The sequence below is a fragment of the Suillus discolor genome (assembly GCF_016758755.1).
Source record: "Suillus discolor strain FC423 chromosome Unknown F5147scaffold_1, whole genome shotgun sequence".
NCBI classification, from domain to species: domain Eukaryota; kingdom Fungi; phylum Basidiomycota; class Agaricomycetes; order Boletales; family Suillaceae; genus Suillus; species Suillus discolor.
The window spans coordinates 1765294-1787323 of NW_024541248.1; the positions used below are offsets into that span (position 1 = coordinate 1765294).

Consider the following 22030-nt stretch of genomic DNA (forward strand, 5'->3'; position numbering starts at 1 on the left):
CGGAAGAGATGGCAGAAATCACAAAAACCTACCACAAAGGGATCCAAAACAATGATACCCTGTGTCACACAGAACAAGACAGATGCAAAGCAAGGAAACAGTCAATGGCTGAAATACCAGATGAGCAAAAACTTGCCAACCCACCAGAGTGCATGAACGAGACATTGAAAGAAGAACACGTCCTTGAAGCACTTCTCTCATCAAAATTGAGAAGCGCAGCCAGCATTGATGATGTGCCCTATGACTTATGGAAACAGCTAAACAACAAACATCATGAGGCGAAATGAAATGAGAGACCAAGCTTCAATATAATAAAGACAATGACCTATGTGATGACCAACATCCAACTGCATGGTATAACCACAGACTCCTCTTTCACAACAGGTTGGATGTGCCCCCTATACAAGAAAAAGGAGCACATGAAAATGAAGAACTATAGACCAATCACATTACTGAACACTGACTATAAAGTACTCACCAAAGCCCTTGCGATACAAGCCACAAACATAATACACAAATTGATCCATCCTAACCAGAGCAGGTTTATCCCTAGGAGGTCCATCTTTGACCCTATACAACTGGCCCAGACAATGATGGCCTATGCAGATCTGATGGAAGAAGATGGAGTGATTGTAGCACTCAATCAGGAGAAAGCCTATGATAAGATCCAACACACATACCTCTTTGATACCTTAGATGCCTTCCAACTACCCCCAATGTTTATTAACACAGTAAAAAGCCTATATAAGTCAGCATTCACACATGTAGCAATCAATGGCTTTATGAGCGCACCTTTCTAAGTAACCAGAGGCATGCGCCAAGGAGATCCCCTGTCATGCCTTCTATTTGACTTAGCTATTGAACCACTGGCATGCGCACTAAGAAACTCACAGAAAATAAAAGGCTTCAGCATCCTGGCCTGAAAGACTGGGTCATCATCAACATGTACACCAACAATACCACAATCTATCTCTCCAAAGATGATAAATACTCAGACCTAGAGGACATCCTGAAAGATTGGTGCTTAGTGTCAGGAACTAAATTCAACCTAGAAAAGACCGAGATACTACCAATTGGTACTAAGGCCCACTGTGAGCGGGTAGTACAACAGAGAAAACTAAACCCCCGAGATGAACCATGGCATGACCTGGTGCACATAGCAAAAGATGGCAGTCTGATCAGGACACTAGGTGCCTGGATCAGAAATGAAATAGAACATGCAACATCATGGGAACCGATACTCGTGAAAATAGAGATGAACCTTACTCAATGGAACATGTGCCACCCCTCCCTCAATGGAAAACGCCTGATAACCCAGATGATAGTAGGCGGGATGACACAATTCCTAACTAAAGCTCAAGGCATGCCTAAATCAATTGAGGCAGCAATTACAAAAAAGATACGCACATTCATCTGGAACAAACGCAAAACCCCCCCAATAAGTCTCACTCGTCTAGAAAGACCTATACCAGAAGGGGGTCTAGGACTACTAAACATCAGTGCCAGGAATGAAGCCATAGAAATTACCTGGGTACAAGCATTTATGGACATGTCCAACTCCTGGCTGTCTTGGGCATTCGTAGTAGACACCATAATCAATAGCCTAAAACCGGACAACATCAGTAATCAACCTGACATAAACACCTTCTTAACCCCCACCCACTCAAGGATCAAGAGCCAACCACCTTCCAAAACTAATTACAAACATGTTAAAATCAGCACGAAAGCATAACGTAAGCTTTGCACCTCTGAAATTATCAGAAAAACTCAAGAACCAGATACCTGCCTGGCTCCACCTTGGCGCCCCTCCAAGAACATACAATAAAGTAAAGAATAAATGCCTACAAACCACACACAATGCGAAATCAGTAAAGGATCACCGAGACATAGCCGAAAGACTAACAAATATCAACACCCACAGCAACATCAATACCTGCATATGCCCCGCCTGCATTGAAAACAGACTGGTGGGTTGCAAAAACCCCAACAAGTGCACACACATTGCGCAACAAATCCTTGACAGCCTGAATCCAATATTCAACCCCAATACCTCACCAAGGAAAGACAACCTAACACTTATATATAGAAGATTAGAGAAAAATGTGCGTATGCAAATACAACCAAATGGCGAGATCCTCTTCGACCCCTCCATTATGACCAAAAACCATATATCAGAATGCTTCCGCATCTTCACCATTCTGGACCACCTTGTCCAAATCCCAGCCTATCGCCTCCGTACTCCAGTGGCAGACCATGGATAAGAGAGAACACAGTTGACGGTATATACCGATGGATTGTGTACCAACAATGGCAAACAAAATGCAGTGTGCAGTGGAGGAATCTGGGCAGGAGAGAACCATCAGCTCAATAAAGCCATCAAAATACCCAGAGATAATCACTCAAACCAGATAGGTGAACTAACCACAGTGCTCGTAGCCCTGCAATTGGTGAACCCATTATCTCCACTAAAGATAATCATTGACTCAAAATATGTCATAAATGGACTGACTACACACCTAACTAATTGGGAGGACATGGGCTGGATAGGAATCAACCACACAACCCTCTTCAAAGCCACAGCTTACCATATAAGAAGGTGCCCAGCCCCTACCACCTTCCAGTGGACTAAAGGACACAATGGGAATATCAGAAATGAGAGAGCATATCAACTAGCACTCACCAGAGCCCTCCACCCTGAACCTGACCAAGTCGATACATATGTACCACGGAACTTCGATACTCAAGAAGCAAAACTAACAAAGATATCTCAGAAATTAGCGTACATGGAGATTATGAGCAAGACCAACCTTACCTACAACAGAGCAACCCTAGCTCTCCTCAATGTCACCAGATTTGCTGTTGAATCAGTATCATCCAATCTAGAGACCGATGAAACCATATGGCACAGTTGTAGACACAAAGACTTGTCGAAAAACATCCAGATGTTCATCTATAAATCACTCAACAATGCATATTGCGTAGGAGATTTCTGGGAAAACATATGTACCTAACTATGGACATAGAGCTGTCTGCAACCTATGCCCAGGAGAAATCGAATCCCTGGAACATATACTAACACAGTGTAGCAACCCTATCAGAAAGACCATCTGGCAGCTAGCGAAAGATACCTGGCCAATGAAACATGGCCCCTGGCCTGAGCCTCACATTAGCTTAGTCCTCGGTTGTGGTACCATCTCTCTCCCAAATGTAACACAAGCCGGGAATACAAGCGATAGAAAAGATGCACAGATAAAGAAAGGAGCATCACACCTCATGAAAATACTGATATCAGAGTCAGCATATCTAATCTGGACAATAAGATGTGAAAGAGTAATTCATGAATCCACCCACAATGAGGATGCAGTAAGACAATGTTGGACAAATACCATTGACAGGAGATTACAACTTGATCATGCACTGGCAAGTAAGTTTAGACAAGACACCAAGATGGAAATGAAAGTAAGAAACATGTGGTCAGACATATTACATAACTAACTACAACAACCCCATGATAGCTGGGTGACTAACCTTGAGGTTTTAGTGGGTATCAAACTACCCAGGCCCTCACAGACCATGGCAACCAGGGAGTTCTTAGAGTCCCACACTATTTCACATACGTGAAGTGTGCATAAGTAGCATTTTTCCTCAGACAACATCTACTATGTAGAAGTTGATATAAGTGTTTACATAGGGCTAGACAGTGTCAGTTGCTGTGTAATAAACTCGCTTCTCCAAAAAAAGAAAAAATTTAATCACTCTTTGGATGAAGGAGAACAACAAGCATAAGGAGACACAAGCAAATCAAGGAGACATTCAGTATATAGTCCCACTGCTATGAAGGTGTATATGTTAATGGTATAGCACTCAGCCTCTGGCTGAGCTCATATTGGCCTATTTTGTTACACCTTTATTTACAGTCATTTTCCTCACAATAGGTTCACACTTTTACCACTTACCTAAGAATGTTTTCCTTCACCTAGTATCCTGACACCTGCACTCCAAACCCCACACAGTTTCTACTGAATACTCACTGTTTTGCTATTCCAGTATGCCTGATACCTCCGATAGATAGTTACAGGCTGTAGTTTTGTCGAAAGCTCCTGGTATTAGATTCTCCACTTCCTACCTGCTGTCCAGGAATTACTATTTGCTGTGTTTGCATCACTTTCACTTTCCTCCTGAGCTCTGGCCTCATCAGAAGTCCTTGGGCTGAACATACTGCTCCCCTGTACTTGTCCAGCCCATATCTTTCTTTTATAACGGCATCATCAAGACAGGTAAAAGTGAGTATGGAAGTGACAACAGAAATATAAAAATGGCTGCTTGAGTTGGTGGAGGAAGATGAGAGTAGTTAACATCACTAGTATATTGAATCAATAACATTTGTGATGTTTGTATGGTCTCTGGTATTTAGGCATTATCAACATCACTCTCGAAGGTTGAAACTACATTGACAAAAAACCTCTGGAGAGACCCATTTTGGAGGTCAACCAGAGACAACCAGTACTTTTGGGGGTCAGATTGATGCTAACAAACTCTGGGTGTATACATGGTCAACTGCCAAAAACCTATTGTAGAGCCCCAAAATGATCAAGGTGTCAATGAGCCCTGAGATATATTTATAATATAATTTTCTCACCACCTGTGTGAGAGATTTGGTTTCAAGCTATTCAAGAGCTGGGAAGCAGCCTATACAAGATATATAGCAGTGTTCTGAAAAAAGCAAACAAAAATTTAAAATGAAATACAGCAGGTTCAAACTCACACATTCCACTTGGAGCATTGTGAGTTCACAACAAAGTTATACCGTTAAGCTATCAGGGCTTATATATCTGATGTTGCTAACAGTATATCATCACCTCTAGGTCATCTCTTCATAAATTTCGCTAAGTCTCGCAGCACAGGCATCTTGATCAGTGTAACATCTACCATACACAAAGCAGTTTTTCAAAAATTCAAGTTCTATATGATGTATTTGCCTTTAGTATGCTCAGGGAAATAGAACTTGGTGTATTTTGTATAGGATACACATAGTGAATACTAACAAGCTACCTTGACTTCATTATGAAATTCTAGCTAGGATGTTCACACAAGCTTTTTCATAGGTATACCATAGGTCTGATGCTTAGACCTATGAACTAGCCCTGGATCGGACCAAATTTGAGCTGTAACCAATCTGTTGCGCAGGTTGAGAAAAAAACTTTTGGTAAAGATCTGATCTATTAGAGTCTGTTCGGGCACCCTTGTTTGCGCAAATTAGGATTTGAATCATGCAAAATTTTGGTTTAGGTGATGATTGGAACTTGAATGAGATGTCACACTGATAACACCTACTACTAGCATACTACCAGTACAATGCCTGATTGCGACACAGACACCAACTCAGTTGACTATGACCCTACTCAGACCGAGGCAGAGGATATACCGGATGATGAGTCTGGTAATGCGGAGGGGGATGTCCAAAGGTACCTATCATGGATCATGTATGCCACTAAGCAAGCTCTGCGCATGGTGATCACAGTGGTCAACACAACAACAACCGCACTCGAAGCCTATTCCAATACCCACTACAACAAACAGCCATATCATACTTCCACATTATCAGGCACTGCATGGGTCACTGAGCTACTCACTGGACACCCAGAGCGCATCAGATGCAAGCTTGGAGTTCGCAAGCATGTTTTTTATGTCCTTATCAATCTACTTCGACAAGCAGGATGCAGAGACTCGAAGCATGTGCTGCTGGAGGAGCAACTCGCTATATTCCTGTATGCATCTGTTACCGGTCTCTCAATTCGCCATCTTGGTGAACACTTTCAGCGATCAAATGAGACAATATCCAAGTACGTACACTGCCGCTTTCCTGCTACTCACTAGTACTTAGAACACAATTTTTTTTCGAGATATTTCAAACAGATTCTTTTTGCATTCTCTTCCCCACCAATATATACCACATATGTCTGACTACCTGACACTGATAGCCCTCCTCCTGTTGAAATCATTTGAAACCCAAAGTTCTTCCCATTCTTTGCACATGCTATCGGTGCTATTGATGGTATGCACATTGTGTGCCATCCTTTGAGTGAGGATTGCCACACTGCCCGGGACCACAAGGGCAATTTCTCCCAAAACTGCCTTGCTGCATGTTCCTTCAATTTATCCTTCACCTACATGCTGAGTGGTTGGGGAGGATCAGCCTCAGATGCCTGTCTCTATCATGATGCCCACACTACTGACTTCACCATCCCTGAGGGGAAATATTACCTCACAGACGCTGGATTTGGTTCATGTGATGAGCTACTAGTCCCATATCAGGGTGTGCGCTACCATCTCACAGAATGGGGTCGGGCCAATGTTTTGTAAGTGCATTCCGCGAGTGTCAGTATGTATATTTATGTTCACATTGTTATATAGACCTCACAACCGCAAAGAGCTATTTAATCTATGTCACGCCATGCTCCGAAACATTGTTGAGCGCATTTTCGGTGTTGTCAAGCACCAGTCCTGTATTCTCCTCCTTCCACCAGAGTATGCCATGGGAATCCAAGTATGCATCCCTCCTGCATTGTGCTTCGTGCATAACATCATCCAAGTTCACGATCCAAATGACATGATGGAGTATCGCAACATGTTACATGAGCACCTCCTTACTGATACTGGAAGCCTTGCTGATAGTCCTTCTACTGAACAAGCACATTCTCATGCAAACCTTCGTCATGACAGGATTGCTGGCGAGATTTGGGAAGATTACAACAAGGAAAGAATTCAGAGGGGGGTGCAAGCAATTACAGAAACATTATCATAGTTGTATTTCGAAACACAGTGATATTACATTGAGCTATTTGAATGCTAGTATTGGGGTGCTACTACTTTGAGTGCTGGTCTAAAAACAACTTTCTAAGACTAGGTTTTTCGATAGCAAGATAGATGTCAATGATGGTGATGTCACTCTGAAATTTATTCAATACATTGAGCAACTGATAGTCCTCCAAGTCCTCATTCTGTAATTGTGCCACTGCCTTCTGCCTATGCAAGGGGATAGGATCCACACATTGTGCTGAGGTATTTGAGGCATTAGCCCCGAAAGCATTAGTCACATGCTCGAATGATGAATTGAGGCCACAAATATCAGACCCCATCTGCTGGAGGGCCAATGGCATTGACAGGCATGCAGATTTCCCCAAGTCTCCTGATTTTTTTGAGTATGCAGGACGGACAACAGCAAGTGTGCTATCATTGTCATCGATAGTTTTTCATTTGCCAGAAGCAGTCGACAATGGTGCACTAGGGAAGATGGATGGATCAAGCGGGAGTTGTTGCGAAGCACAAAAATTGAGGGCCCTGTGGCATTGGCATCACAGGTGGGGCCCATTGTCTTCTTAGATAGATGATCTATAGATAAACACCTATAAAACCAAATATCTCCATGGTCAGCGATTCAGACAAATACCAATGACTGATAATGTGGTCGTTCGTGGGTGGCTTTCTTATGCTCCTAAAGTACAGTCAGCACAATGAACAAGAGTCAGTAATCAACAATCGATCCAACAGTATGGATATGAAACACAGCGATCAGAGAAACAAAGAACCAGTCAGTCAGCGATCAACAACAACAACAACAAACAAAACAACAAAAACAACAAAAAGTTTCAGGAAACACAGTCACTCCAACAATGTAGAGATGACACAAAACAAACAGACAGATACTCTTCCTAACACTTCACACAGCAACAAGGATTCGTACACAAACTTAGTGCAGCAAGTTGTGTGGTGTTACAATGAGAGTCCCCCTCAGTTACAAAAACAGGTGAAACTACCGTCAGACCTAGTCAAGCCTCTGTAGCACTCTTAGCCTAATATTGAACCTGCTGTCAAGGAACTCACAATGAGTATTCAAACAGACTCAGGAACGGGCGACCTTGGACTTCAATACCAAGTCCCCTTTCAATAGCTAAAGTCTAACTCGCAATGACTACTTTTGACCGGTATGACACACAGATGTATGAGGTCAGGTATCACCGTCAACACCTAAAGTCTCCCAACAAGACTATCCTAAGTCTTCAGTGGACAAAAGAGACAACACCAAACTTCTGGGTAAGAATGAGACTGAAACTTTGGTACTTGAGAGAAAGTTGATAGGTCAAGACAAACAACAAAACAAGACCACTACAACAGAAATACTAACACGATCTCGAAGACTGTTAGCAACAATGATCACAACACACAGATACAGCGATCAAAGAGATGATCAACACAGTTAGTCACCAACACACCACACACACACACTTGAGACAGAGAGAGAAAGAGACAAAGAAACAGAAACACAAGTTTCAGTCACGAATCTCAGATACAATCTCAGAGAAACAGAGAGAGAAAAACAAAACACACAGACACACAATCACAGAGAGAGACACAGATAAAGACACACAAAAAAACAAAGAAATTCAGACAGATGATCAGAAGAAAAACAGAAAAAGAAAAACTAGTCTTGCTAGTCGTCAGACACAGTGAGCTCAAGGTATGTGCTAGATGTTCAGCACAGTGAGCTCAGATGTGTGGTGCTGGTTGTTGAGCACAGTGAGCTCCAACCTTGATCTGCACTTGCTGAATGCTGATTCACACTTCACTCACAATTTTATTCTGAGAGGGTAAAACAGTGGGGGACTTTTTTTTTTATTGGGCAAAAAGCAGCTCCTTATATAGACAAATTAGGTGGCTATACTACTAGTTTCTCACACTTAAAGTTGTAACTTTAGTTTGATAGTACCAAGTTACACAGTATCTTTGAGCCAAAAGTAAATATTCATAACTCTAGTTGGTATAATGATGAGTCAGCAAGAGCTGTGCATGGCCCATGGGTCAGGTGATCCCTTGATGACTCAGCTAGAAAAGAGTGAGAAATGATTACATAATGTGTGGATAGATGTTTGACATCTGTGGCTGATAAATTATTTGGTAGCATAATGACATAGGGTGCGTGTTTAGCGATTTGTAAGCTTTCCCACAGGGTAACCTTATGTGAACATATTTTTCACAGTCACCTGATATGTGTGAGAATCCTTCTGAGTCATCTTCATGGCTGACTAAGCAAAACTCATTGCAGAATTAAATGTACAAAAATATTCAGTCCGCTCGCGTACAAACTCATATAATGAAAAAAAAATGCGAAAAATATTCCCTGAGCCTCAGTGTGACTTCAGATCAAGAGAAAAAAATGTTCATAGTGATTTCTGAGGTATAAAACTCATAGGAAAGTATTACTGGTCCATGCACCGAACCAGTTTGGTGCAGGTCACCATTTTGGGAACTGAGTCAACAGTCGCACGCTCAGGACCAGCCTGCACCATGGGGCTAAACTTGAGCCCATCAAGGGCATCTCCAAGATCTGACATGTGAACTTCATCAAAGGAAGAGGAGGCAACTGCATTGTCATTAGAGTTTGACGGAATGTTCAAGTTAGAGCGCTGTGTGATGCTGGTGGCAAAAAAGGAATTGTTGTTCGCAGTCTTGACAGGTATGAGACCTTTCAACGAGTCGTAGTGCTTCCAACCTTTGTCCTTCAAGTTAAGAGTTTTGGCTTTCGGATTTTTCTATTGGTACATAGTACTCATTAGCATAGCGTTGTGCAGAGTTGAGTCGCCATACCTTGACAAAGTCTGCCCACATACTTTCCGACTCTGCAGTAATTGCGGCTCCATGCTCCAAGCTATAAGACAATCCAGATGCATTGGCCACTTTGTGGACTACATCAAATAGACTTCAGAGCTAGAAGCTCATCAGTGAAGGTTCAACTGATTGAGAGTGATATAGCACGCACCCGTGTCCATTTTGATTGACATGCAGCCGGTGTCTTGGGTGCACCTGAGCAGGCATGTTTTGCCATGCTATCAGCAATAGAGACCCAGAATGTCTTGTCAAAGTTCATGCCATCCTCACCTTTGGGGCGGTTGGCAGTGATATACTGGATGAGTATAGTTTCATCTGCTTCAGTCCATGTACATCGATCCCTTGATTCTGTTGCTTCTGAACCACCACAAGCACTTTTGCAACCACGTGACATCCTGTGAGAGTTACGTAGATGGATGGACTGTTGTTGAGTAACAGGCATGCCAGCAATTGCGATTGATCTATGTATGTCACATTGTGACCAGCCATCACCTAAGTCAAAATTTTGCATGATTCAAATCCTAATTTGCACAAACAAGGGTGCCCGAACAGACTCTTAAGCTTTACAGCATTATTTATTTATTTTTGTACCATATCTATATTCAACCTTGTATCTGCGTGGTTGCCGGGTGTTGTAAATAGTTTTCTCAGTATATCGCTACGGCCTAAAGCAGCAGCTGGTGGTGTAGTGCAGATCACACAGCATGGGAATTGCCGAATCAAGTCTGCGTTTGTACCTCTCATCTCGGCACCTATCTCAACAGCTAAAACAGGTGGCAACTTGAAAGCATGACACCGGACAGGGGAGATGTACAAAGAATTCAATCTCCTCCTTGGCACCATGACACACGGCAACTACATCTGCAAAACGACTGAAATGAACGCTTAACTTACACGCATTACAGACACTTATGAACACTTATGACTTCAGTAGCGCACTCAGGCAATTGGTGGAGATGCTGAACACCAATATAACACACCATATCTGGCTGATAAAACTCAAGCCAGTTGTTTTTCTGTTGATAAGATGTGATTTGTGATATGATAGATGCTGATAGCAATGGATACAATTGCTGCGTACTGATTGAGCTACTGTCTACACAAACTCGGTACTGAATGTGTGATAACTCTCCTTGTCCGCGAAGTTATTCAAAAAGAAATGCTCGTAGCTTTCCAAGCAAGTCGCAGAGGACATACCATTAGCCACTGCCTCACCATCAATTCAACTGCATCTGTCACATCTGTCACTCGTATGACAGCCCCCTCCCTATGGCGGTTACCATTTTCATCCTGCATGTACGCACGCTCGAAAGTCCACATTGCGAGTTCAGGGCAATCATCAGGACTAGAAATGAAGCAGAAAAATTGGACGTAGAGAAGTGGGTCAGAGAGGTAAGATGGCAGTTCCAACTTGGAACCTCGTCGGATTGTCGGTTGAAAAATGAGTCGCACTTGTGCAATGTAATTCGCTGTATATGACATTAGTAGGGTTAGAACATAAGCACATGGAATAGACTTGCTCATTTTGCCGTCAATACCCATAGCATCAATGAGAACAGTATTGCAATTTCCCAAGGGAAAATTATCGCTTGGGGGGTATGCTTGCACCACTCGGCTCGGCATGATGATGCGTGGCTGGAAGGCTGAGTGAAGCTGCAATCTGAACTTGTGCCATACATGGAAGCATCCGGATTTGGGGTCCAAGCAGGACTGTTCACCGCTGGCAAGGGATGAACGACAAATGAAGTCAGCAAGCGCACGATTGAAGTCCAGGAGTGCATATTTCGTGCGTATGTCAAACAGTGACAGCGATTTGTAATCGGGCGTGACATTGAGTTGAAAAGTGGTGAGTGCATCTCCGGAGAGGATACCCTTGAGAAAGTGATTACGGACAGGTCGGGGACCATGAATTGACTTGACTTCGTCAGGGAGAACTCAGGAAACCCAGGAGAGTGCAGGATTGGCAATAGTGACATCTTCATCTTCGGCATGTATGGCATTAACCAGTGATGCCCCACGAGAAGTCAATAGCATGTACAGGTCAAAAATTTCCATAGACTCTTGGCGGTTGAGAATGTGCACACATTGCTCCATAAAATCCTTGATTTGCCGGGACGTCCACAGGAAAAGGTTCTTACAATGTGTGATGAGCAACCGCTCTGTCACGTCTGCAGAGAACTGCATCAAAGTCCCCAATTTCCTAATTGTACCATCAAAGCTTTGGAGAAGCTCAAGTTTCAGGATGAAAAAATCTTCTTTGATACCCTTCTTCCCCTTCCTTGCCTCAGCCTGGACGATAGCATCCTTGAAAGAGTGGAGATCTGAAAGCGCCTGCACCAATGACTGAAGAGATTGAGGTGAGTGAACTGGATTCTGTGCGAGGTAAAAGAAGTCCACGAGTGAACAGATTGCATGGACGAATCTGTGTGGAACGGCCCCTGCAATTGACGCAATGATGGCGAGGTGCTGCACACCTGTCATAAGTTTTTTGCAGATCATCCACTAAAATGGATCAAAGAGGCTCTAGGAGATTATGAGCTCGATACTTGCTTCATGGTCCAGCATAAGCGGGTCGGAACGTGCCATTTCACGAAAGGCATCATGCATGTTAATCAAATGACAGGCCGGGAGCATAGAGACATCCAATGCACTAGCAAGGAAGACTGACGGACATGCAAACTTCCAATCATGCCAGTACAGCATGTGAACACCAGACAAATTGACGGCTTTGGCCGCTTTCTGGGACTTGTCCAGATCCCAGGGATCAACATTTTGGGATATCCCCACAATGAGTTCCAATGTGTGGTTCCCGGTATGAGGGGGGTTGAGAATTCCATCACTGAAATCTGCTTGTATTGCCATGGTTAGTGGGGACGAGTTTTTACTGACTGCAGCGATCATAGTAGCCTCTGGCAGGTTGCACATATGAGTGACAAGTGGCGTGAATACATGGTGAATGTAGTGGGAGGGATCGGGCATAAAACAGCCGTTGTTTGCTGCGACCTTGAGGTTTGCAAAAATGAGGTCCATGCATTTATGCCATAGTCTGGCCTGGAGAATGGACTGGTATTCTTGATGAATGCGGAACTTTACAATGGGAATGTAGGCTATGCAGCGCCAAGCTCGTAATGTTGCCTTGGGACGGACCTCAGAATCAATATTACTGATGGTGATGAAGACCAGGTGCATCTCGATTCCCCTGGCAAGTCGCGTCACAGGAGTTTTATCCGATCCCAAGATAATTGGGACTTGAGTTGCACCCAACGGGAGATAGTCCTAGAAATAAAGAAATCAGTCTATTACTCAGTGAGGCGTAGATTAACAGGGCAAAAAACCTGGATTTTCCATGCCATATTGGCACTCATGTAATCCCCATATTCGTGCTGATTTTTGACGTTGGCGATGTAGGGGTTAAAGGTCATGTGGTTAGCAAACATTGGGTCACTAAAGAGTTGCTGGACGACCTGCAGTGCATCACGCCAAATGAGCTCCACGGGATGGACAGTCTTATAGCCTTTGAACTCTAACTTGGAGACTTTCCATGGGGTAAAAGAAGGGAGTGAGTCCATCTAGTCTAGGAGGTGATCCTTTGTGGTAAAAGATGGTCTTGCATGATTTGGAGCGTCAAACTGTGAAATCAAGATCAGAGTAGGGAGTACAGCTTAGATCGTTGTTCCTCATTACCCATTTCAACTTCAAGAACTTCGTAATTTGGGTTTGGGTAAGGTTTTCAACCAAGAATTTCCCTAATTCCCATTCACCTTGGTCAGTGAAAGGGTAATAAGCATTTATCGACCGCCGATGCGCAAATTGATTATCTTCCAACTTATCCAGCATGTTTTTACCGATCCCATAGACATATCCGGATTTTGGGTGGCAGGTACCAGTGACGGGTGTCTGACCACCTTGATTGAATATAGAAGGGACAGGTAAAGCTTGTGGTTGTGTATCGGAAGGCCAGCAAGTAGACAGAGCATTGAGATGTGAAATAAGCGCCTCAATGGATGAATATTCCCCCAATTTGCAGTTGGGACATAGCCTGCCAAAGGTATGTGCGGTATCATGAAGTGAGCAATGGGAGTACTTACATTATAGCGTAGACTTGGCTTTGACTCAAGTGTGCCAGACGTTGGCAGACTTGCAGGATTGCACAAGGCTAAAATTCAAACTCCGAGGACCTCACATTTCACAGCGCACAGTCATTGCGCCAAGCCAATGGAGTTTGCATCTTCATCACCAGTCTCATCTCCTCCTCAACCAAGCAGTCCTGCTTTTACCAGTACTACGTCAAGTAGTGCAACGTGTGTTGAATTAACTCCCTTGAAATTCCTCAAGAAGGTTAACTACCCTGAGTCACCCCATACAATGGCTACTGAGCTCTTATCTGGCTCTGACTGTTCATTTTCTCCCAAGCTATCCCCCTCCCTTTCAGGTTCTCCAAAGGTTTACCTATCCCCAGTGGAAGAGATCCCATACCTTCCCGATGTAAAGGAGAGCTTATTGTATAAGCCTGACCTCTTACAATCACCAAAGTCACCTTCCCATGCAGCACACTTGCGTGAGAGATTATCCAAGAGGCCTATTCCATACCCTTCTAGGCAACTTCCACTCGATATTCGTTTGACAACCCGCATCACAGGACGAGGACGTGAACCAGACTTTACCACTGAACAACTTCAAGAGGTATTTGTCATTTTCTTTGTTCCAAACTGTTCTTACATGATACATTTAAAAACACGAGGATGTGATATCTAATGGCCTCTCACAGATGAACGTTGATACGTTGTACAAAGTCTTTAAGGCAGTACTTGCTAGCCATGAGGTTACTCGCCTTCAAGTGGAAACATCCCTATGGCAGGTTGAGTGTGCAGAGCATATGACAGCCTTAAATCAGGCGCTCCACAAGGAGAACAGAGCCCGCCTCAATATCAAGGATGAACAGCTGAAGAAGATCAGAAATTTCTTTTCTGAGCGCCATCACACAGAAATTGATGATGACACAAATTACCCTCAAGCCATCTATGACGATGAGTGCGAAATGCTTCGCGCCATCACTACCCAAGCAGACTTGGTCTCAAGATGCCTGGGTCCAGGTGCCAGGCGTGAATTACTGGCATCTACTGGCGAGGGTCCCTACCTACCTCGTTTTGTTGGTACTTTGAAAAATAGGGACAGCATTACACATGCACTGGGGGGTGGTTGCATGGATGCCGGTACTGATATGGACTCTAATTCTGATTTTGATTCTGATCACGGCAAAGATGATGATGATCATGGTGGGCAGCCAGGCCCGCAGCGCCTGTTCGGCATGCAGTTGTGACTGCCCATGTGGTATGTGACTGCCAACTCATTCACGCTGCTCACACTGATCAATATCAGTGACAATCAATTGATTTGTGTCACTGTTCATAGATTGCTATCAACTGGTACCGCTTTGCTTCGCCCATTTTCCACCTGCTCATAACCGGCTTTGACTGTTCATAAACACGCTTCGACCGTTCAATATGGTGCTTCGCCCGCCCCGGCCATTCATAAATCTTTTTCTCCCGTTCATAGATCGTCTTATCATGCCACGCCCCTACCCTCTTTTTCTTTGGTAGTAAGTGTTTTGCCTTGTTCGTAAATCACCTTATCAGCCTGCCACATGTTCCCAGTTTTGTAAAGATCATGTAAAGTACCCTCGTATGTACTATTACATCGATTCGCAAGTTAAATGCATGCATATGTTCTCACATCCTTACCCCCAACCTTGAATGCCTAGCAGTCGTGGTCCCCAGCAAAAAAGTAAAGCCAAAGTCCCAAAACCACCACGAGGCTCTGGCCTCAATCCTTCGGGTGAACCAGCAATCAATCAGCTTCGCATTCCTACAGAACAACTGCAGATGTCTTATTTCGGTTTCGATGCACATGAGACCACCCATAAGTTCCTTATGTTTTTCGTCACTCAAAGCTCAACGTTCTACAGCCCAACATGGCCATTCTTACAGTGGCACGCAGAGCCCCAGCTTCGACAATCAATCCTCCTGGGACTTCTTTCAGAATCAACCATCCTTTGAAGTGCCCCCACAGGGCTCATATCCCGACAAACACTACTCATTCCAGGGTGCTACAGGTAGCACAGCCAGCACAAGTATGTCGGACACAATGCTCATCCAACAAGGTGAGATCCCTCAAACAGACATCATGCATGTAAGTTATTTATTCTTGGATCTATTTAATACTCATACTATTCCTTTCATCTAGACGGCGGGCCCGGCAAGACTCACAAAGAAATGAGGGAGTCAACAGCCGATGCCACCAACACCACAGATGGCTCCCTACCCGACAACCCGCCCACAGATCCCATCCACAATTGAAAGCTCGATGTCGCAGATTGCGACGTTGTCAACATATACTGATCCCACTCCCACTATAATAGTCCCTGACGCCACCATTAACCAGACAATGAAGGGCGCGATGAAACTCGTCATGCACAAACTATTTAGCCTGAATGCAATGACCGTCGACAAAGCCCCGAAAAAAGCTATGCTGACAAAGGTTATTCAGGACTCGTTGCCACAATGCTTCGGTCCTAACGGTAAGTTTTATGCATGGATTGTTAGCATCGTACTTACGCATTCTTTTAGCAATGGTCACAAACTTTATCACCAGTAAATGTTGGGGTGAGGTCGCAAACGCATTGTCAGTGACCCACAGGAAAGTAGTCGAGTTTGCGTGTATGGGTGCCTTCCACGCATATTGACTGTTTCCCCCATTACACAGTACCACGCCCCCTGTTGTGACTTGTCTATCATAAATGAGTGGTCGACAAGATCATGATGGAGGGCGATGGACTCATGTTCATGCACATTTACACGTTCAACCAGGTACAGTTTCATTTTTACCTGTTGTTGAAGACTAAACTTAATCTTTTCAGGACAGTAGAATCCAAATCAAGGCAAAATTCCAGAATCCGTTTATAATGGCCAATGTCATTTGATTCATTTGGTTCGGCTTGTGCCAAGAATTCCTCAGCGAGACGGAGGAAGAACAACTGGAAAGGTTGAAATATATCTGGGCACTCTCCGGTAGGGAACTGCATGGGTATACCCCCGGGTTTTTGGCGGGTTTTGAGTATCTGGGATGGTAGCCCTTCATTTTGCGACAAAAACAAAAAAAAGTTTACGCAAAATGATCCAGGATTGGCTGAGATATTGCTAGTCCAACAACTCAGGCTAAATCTTCAAAGCTCATCCCTCCACATATCAATCTTTGCAGGTGGGTACTCAAAATGTGCGCTGCTACTTTCTGCAGCTTGGATGAGCAATACGAGATTCATGTGCAGATGGATCCCTTCGGGGGGATGTCAGGCAACTGGAAGTTTCTTGCTATTGTGAAAGCGATGGATGACTTGACTAGTGATGTTCCGGCCCGGCTTGGGCTCAAAGCCCCAGCTTAGGCTCGCCAGATTTCAAGCCTGAGCCGTGAGCCCAAGCCAGCCCAAAGCCGCGGCTTGGGCCCAACGATCACCTAAAGAGAAATGACAACTTTCCGGATGCTAGGGTGAACATGCCATGCAGAGGGCAGTGTCTCTGGTGGCTTCGCTGGACCTCCATCCATGTCTAGGTCAGGCACACGATGCATGTACCACAAAGTAGCAGGGGTCATTTGCATGTGGTGGACAAGTGCAGCGGTCAAGTCGAAAGATGAGGAGCTCCACGTCAATATTTTGATAGCCTGCATCCCTGACAATGCGATCATCACCTGGAGGAGTGCGACGCCTAAAAAGAGGAGAGGTAAGCAATACCCTGCTCCACATGTGTATGACGTTGTTTGAAGGTCGACACATATGACGAATGAGGCTGAGTTGTAGGATATAATGAAGAGGATAACCGAGACACCATTAAGCAAGGCGCAGATTGGTATTGAAATGAAGCCGAGACTCTGAGGCTAGCGCAGAGCGCAATGAGATACCGTGTACGAAGCTTATGGACTCAGTGCATATCGTGACGATTAAGTTGAGTGTCAGGCAGTTCAACTCCTGATCACGAAGCTGTCCTCAGAATGCAGAAAAACAACTTGAATAACACACCTTTTCGTGATCAGCAGCCTCAAATTTCCTCGTCCATCCGCATTGCAGTAGCAAGTGCCAAGCCGTGGCTTGAGCCGCCGGCTTAGGCTTTCCAAAATTGAAGCCCAGGCCCAGGCCTTGGGCAGGCCGTGACCTGGGCCTGGGCTTGGCTCGGCTTATTCAGGCCTGGCTTTGGCTGGCCCAGGGCTTGAAGCCGGGCCAGAACATCACTAGACTTGACAGACGACGAGAAGGCAGAATTTCGTAGGTTTTTGCAGTGTGTGTTGCTGGTTGGACCGACGCAAGCACCGTCCTCGTAGATACTAGTGCTGCCATGGTCCAGTTCGGTCCGGTTCAGAGGGTCCTGGACGAGAACCGAGAACCGGACTGTGGTCCGGTTCTGCAAAATCTTCGAACCCCGAACCGGACCACAGAGAACGGTTCTCTGTGGTCCGGTTCGGTTTTTTTCTGGTCTGAACTCGAACCAAACCCGAAAATTTTCAGTGGTGAGCATGAAAAAAAAATCATTGGAAGACTAGTTTACACATCAAGTAGCTACTCCAATGACATGGCTACATATGACTCTATGCCTCTGTAGCCACTGATCCAAGAGCTAACTGATTCGATCTATACAAATGGTGAGAATGAAATAAAACACAATAACAACCAATGCTTACCATCGATGTTAGTGGGTAATGTGAACCTGCGGCGTCTGATCCAGACAAGCAATTTGAAGTAAGCTGCCTTGTAAGGCACGCATCAGTGAGAGTGTTTGTTAGAATTGAAATCATTTTACCTCCGTCGTCAGCGAAGGAAGACATTCAGGACAATGAGAGAGGTATGTGCGGTTTGAGTCGCGCCTCCATTCTCAGATGTTGCCGTCACCTTTTTTTATACACAGAACAGGGAGAAAACACCTGCGCGTCTCGAGTGAGAGGCGGCGGGTGAGAGACAGCAGGGTGAGAGACGGTGGGCGAGATACAGCTAGCATGCCGAAGAAAGGTAGTATCACGGCCACTGGAAAAAATGTGTTTGACAGCAACAGCTGAGCCTGGAATAGCGAGAATATCACGAGCCAGATGTGAGAGGTCATTGAGGTATGTTGGGAGTGGGCAGCGCACCTTGTTCGTCTCCTCGACAACTTTCTTTCTCCCATTCCTCTTCTCCTTTCTCTTTCCCCCAGCGTCTTCCTTTCTCCTTCACCAAAGTGTCGTCCGCATTCGCCTTAGCCACACCAGCATTTGCTGGCGTGTGCTGGGCACATGGGCTAGACACTGGTTGTTGCTGGAGTGGGGTAGTGGTTGCAGCAAGTGGTGGTGGTGGTGGCGGCACAGTCAACTCAATCAGTAAATAAAATGAAAACAGATATACAAATAACTACCTTGAGGACAGAGTCTTGAGAGTTGATTGATTAGTACTAACCTTCAAAAAGGCTAAAAGTAGCCTAATTAACCAATAGTGCAACTCCTGAAGACGACACTTTGACGTCGACATAGAGACTGACGTTGTCATAGTTGAAGTCGAAGTAGAGCTGACCACGGTGAAATTGATGGTCCAGCACAGGCTTACCCAAGCGAGCACCGCCACCACGGCACGTGAACCGCGACGTCGAAAAAGACGCGACCCCAGACAGCAACATTTCGAACCGCAGATAGGCTCGGAAAACGCATGGGAGGGCACCGTACGGGCTATGGATGCCATAGGCAGCGAAAATCGACGTTTTTGAGCTGCGAGAGAGCTCCAGATGGCTGCTGGATGGGGTGGAGGGTCCTGGGTGAGCACAATGCAAACCACCTGTGGGAGAATGCCGAGACGCTAACCGAGAGACTGCAAATTTCGCACATTAGGACCGTCAATTTTTCGTTTACACCCAGCTTCGGTCTTGGTGGCGACGCATCCTTCCCTCCCGCCAAAAAAACGCACTGCATGCTGATGTGCTGCAGATTGACGGTCCTCGGATTTACAGTCCCGGCTGGCTGCTATACCATACATGGTACTGCCACCGCTTATGTATGCACACATACGCTACTAGTACTAGTGAGTACCTCCTCTTCTCGTTCGACTCCCGTCTCCTCCACGCATAGCGGCTGTGCTTGTCAGCCTACTGATCTCAAATTATACTTCCAGCGTCCTCATCGTCATGGGCATCAACGACCTGTGGGAGGCACATTCCCACTGTTCACTCGGCAGGTGCTGAAACTCACCCCATCATTTGTCAGGTGCTCGAGCCTGCCGCAACGACGGTGCCCCTCATCTCTCTCGCCATCCGGGGCCGATATGAGGGACCTGCCCCTCACTCGCCTTATATTGTAGGCGTGGATGCAAGGTTTGTGTTTGCTCGCTGTGTTCGATGGCAAACATTCTCACATTCTCATTTCTTGATTCTAGTGCGTGGTTCGAACAATGCCAGCAGGGCAGGTGGCACCGTGCACATGCTCAGACAGGCCAGAATCCCGCCCTTCGAACATTTTTGAAATCAAATGGGGCCACAGAGTGTCTACCAACGACCATTGGATGGTCAAGCCCACCCAGCGCCTACTGAATGCATTCAACGTGCAGTGGATCATGGTGAGTTTTTTCTTTTTTTTTCGTTGTCATCTATATCAATCCTGGCTATCCAGACTGCCAGAGAAGCTGAGACACAGCTGGCACTGATGAATGGTGCCGGTATTATTGATGCTGTCATGACAGATGACAGTGACTCATTTGTTTTTGGTGCTCAGACTGTCCTGTGCAAGTAAGATCTCTCATGTTCTCTTTCGCATGCCCTGCTGACTCTTTTTAAGCTCGACATTTTCAATAGATTCGACTGTCAAATTGTATACAACGAGTGCCATTCAAGAGCACTCAGGAGCACGTTTCTTTATCATATCCCCCTGGACTCGTCACTTACTACATATCCCATCCATGCAGCGGCACACCATCAAATTTGCACTGTCTACCACTATATCCCTACCTAGCTGTTTCTACAGGTAACTTCAATCTCGCTCGGGCATTTGTCCAATAGTTTATGATTATAAACCATACATTCTCTTCTAATCTATCACTGTACACACAAGTATGCACTACATAATCTAATTGTCTTGTCTCCAACCCATGAACAGAGCGCTCAAGAGCTTCTCCAGCGCACCTGTAACCATTAACAGAGCACATCGGTACCTGGTGCAGGGATTTGGTGAGTCTCGGGGGCCGGACAGAGACAGCACATACCTATAATCATGAACGGAGCGCTCATGAGCTTCTCCAGCGCACCTGTAACCATTAACAGAGCATGTTGGTACCTGGTGCAGGGATTTGGTGAGTCTCGAGGGCTGGACAGAGATGGCACGTACCTATAATCATGAACGGAGCGCTCATGAGCTTCTCCAGCACACCTGTAACTATGAACGGAGCATGTTGGTACCTGGTGCAGGGATTTGGTGAGTCTCGAGGGCCAGGCAAAGATGGCACATACCTATCACCATCAATGGAGCACTCATGAGCTTCTCCAGCGCACCTGAACCTGGCAGCACATTTAGGAACCTATGAATAGGAACCAGGAGATCCGTGGCCTCGACATAGCGCGCTGCATACCTGAATGCACAATCAGACGATGAAGAAAAGGTGAGCATACCTTCGAGAACTTCATACTAACAACACTCACCTCACTGATATACGCCACCAGCGAGACCCATCGTCTGGCCAACGGGTCTTGGATGCCGATTGTGCTGATTGTCGGTGGTCCAGGTCCAGGTGGAGCGCGATTGGCAATCGAGCCAAGGAAGGAAGCGAGCACTGTGGCTGAGTCATCGTCACGTGACAAGTTTGCAGTCTCAAGCGAGGACTGCAAACGCCACCGGTGGGACCGTCAATTTTTCACACGAAGTCGAAGTCGAAGTTGACAATGGGTTCGGGGTTCGGAATGGTTCGGGAAGGTCGAACCAGAACTGGACCGTTTGGGAAGATCTAGAACCGAGAACCGTTTTTCGGTCCGGTTCTGGCTGGCGCGAGAACCATGGACCGAACCGCGGAGAACCGGACCAAAAGTCCGGTTCGAACCATGGTTCTGGACCGGACCGCGGCAGCACTAGTAGATACGTTTTACGCTGGTTTCAAATGGTTTGAATCTTTGTACTACTAGATAATGCATTTATCACACTGATAATCTCGCATCGCATTGATAATATCACATCATCTTCAAATCTCGCACTAAATTTTGTAAAACTTAAGTCAGGGTCCTCACATAACCAAAACCAGGTATTTAAGAACTGAATTGTAGTCTAACTAAAACGGAAACTCTCACAAAAGTCTTGCAACGAGTTTTAGACTACATTT

The 22030-nt window shown here is 45.3% G+C and overlaps 6 protein-coding genes across 6 annotated transcripts; 4 read left to right on the forward strand and 2 right to left on the reverse strand.

The window, feature by feature from the left end:
• Positions 1 to 1706: 1706 nt before the first annotated feature.
• Positions 1707 to 2483, forward strand: F5147DRAFT_562557 (uncharacterized protein; the record flags this gene model as incomplete). The annotated part of the gene is made up of 2 exons (XM_041430627.1): positions 1707 to 2243; positions 2265 to 2483. Coding segments are annotated over 2 exons (756 nt in total), but the record flags the coding sequence as incomplete, so codon positions are not given.
• Positions 2484 to 10762: 8279 nt separating this feature from the next.
• F5147DRAFT_741881 (uncharacterized protein) lies at positions 10763 to 13235 on the reverse strand (the record flags this gene model as incomplete). Its single annotated transcript, XM_041439511.1, has 6 exons — positions 10763 to 10876; positions 10906 to 11135; positions 11205 to 11580; positions 11611 to 12168; positions 12436 to 12942; positions 13002 to 13235. The coding sequence occupies 6 exons, from the start codon at positions 13233 to 13235 to the stop codon at positions 10763 to 10765; spliced, it is 2019 nt and encodes a 672-aa protein (XP_041300422.1).
• Positions 13236 to 14434: 1199 nt separating this feature from the next.
• Positions 14435 to 17574, forward strand: F5147DRAFT_647392 (uncharacterized protein; the record flags this gene model as incomplete). The annotated part of the gene is made up of 13 exons (XM_041433196.1): positions 14435 to 14942; positions 15223 to 15265; positions 15431 to 15589; positions 15654 to 15796; positions 15827 to 15855; positions 15976 to 16243; positions 16293 to 16347; positions 16681 to 16791; positions 16867 to 16923; positions 16960 to 17063; positions 17105 to 17129; positions 17272 to 17441; positions 17519 to 17574. The coding sequence occupies 13 exons, from the start codon at positions 14435 to 14437 to the stop codon at positions 17572 to 17574; spliced, it is 1728 nt and encodes a 575-aa protein (XP_041300423.1).
• A 2053-nt stretch (positions 17575 to 19627) lies between these two features.
• On the forward strand, positions 19628 to 20165 carry F5147DRAFT_664106 (uncharacterized protein). Its single transcript, XM_041434973.1, has 3 exons — positions 19628 to 19753; positions 19844 to 20042; positions 20105 to 20165. The coding sequence occupies exons 1-2, from the start codon at positions 19643 to 19645 to the stop codon at positions 20027 to 20029; spliced, it is 297 nt and encodes a 98-aa protein (XP_041300424.1). The 5' UTR covers positions 19628 to 19642; the 3' UTR covers positions 20030 to 20042; positions 20105 to 20165.
• F5147DRAFT_16166 (uncharacterized protein) lies at positions 19930 to 20741 on the forward strand. Its single transcript, XM_041428344.1, has 4 exons — positions 19930 to 20042; positions 20105 to 20284; positions 20338 to 20453; positions 20503 to 20741. The coding sequence occupies exons 2-4, from the start codon at positions 20120 to 20122 to the stop codon at positions 20690 to 20692; spliced, it is 471 nt and encodes a 156-aa protein (XP_041300425.1). The 5' UTR covers positions 19930 to 20042; positions 20105 to 20119; the 3' UTR covers positions 20693 to 20741.
• A 49-nt stretch (positions 20742 to 20790) lies between these two features.
• On the reverse strand, positions 20791 to 21581 carry F5147DRAFT_786366 (uncharacterized protein; the record flags this gene model as incomplete). The annotated part of the gene is made up of 5 exons (XM_041442930.1): positions 21360 to 21581; positions 21178 to 21289; positions 21049 to 21119; positions 20927 to 20997; positions 20791 to 20846 (listed from the first exon to the last, which is right to left on the reverse strand). The coding sequence occupies exons 1-5, from the start codon at positions 21503 to 21505 to the stop codon at positions 20791 to 20793; spliced, it is 456 nt and encodes a 151-aa protein (XP_041300426.1). The 5' UTR covers positions 21506 to 21581.
• Between the last annotated feature and the right edge of the window lie 449 nt (positions 21582 to 22030).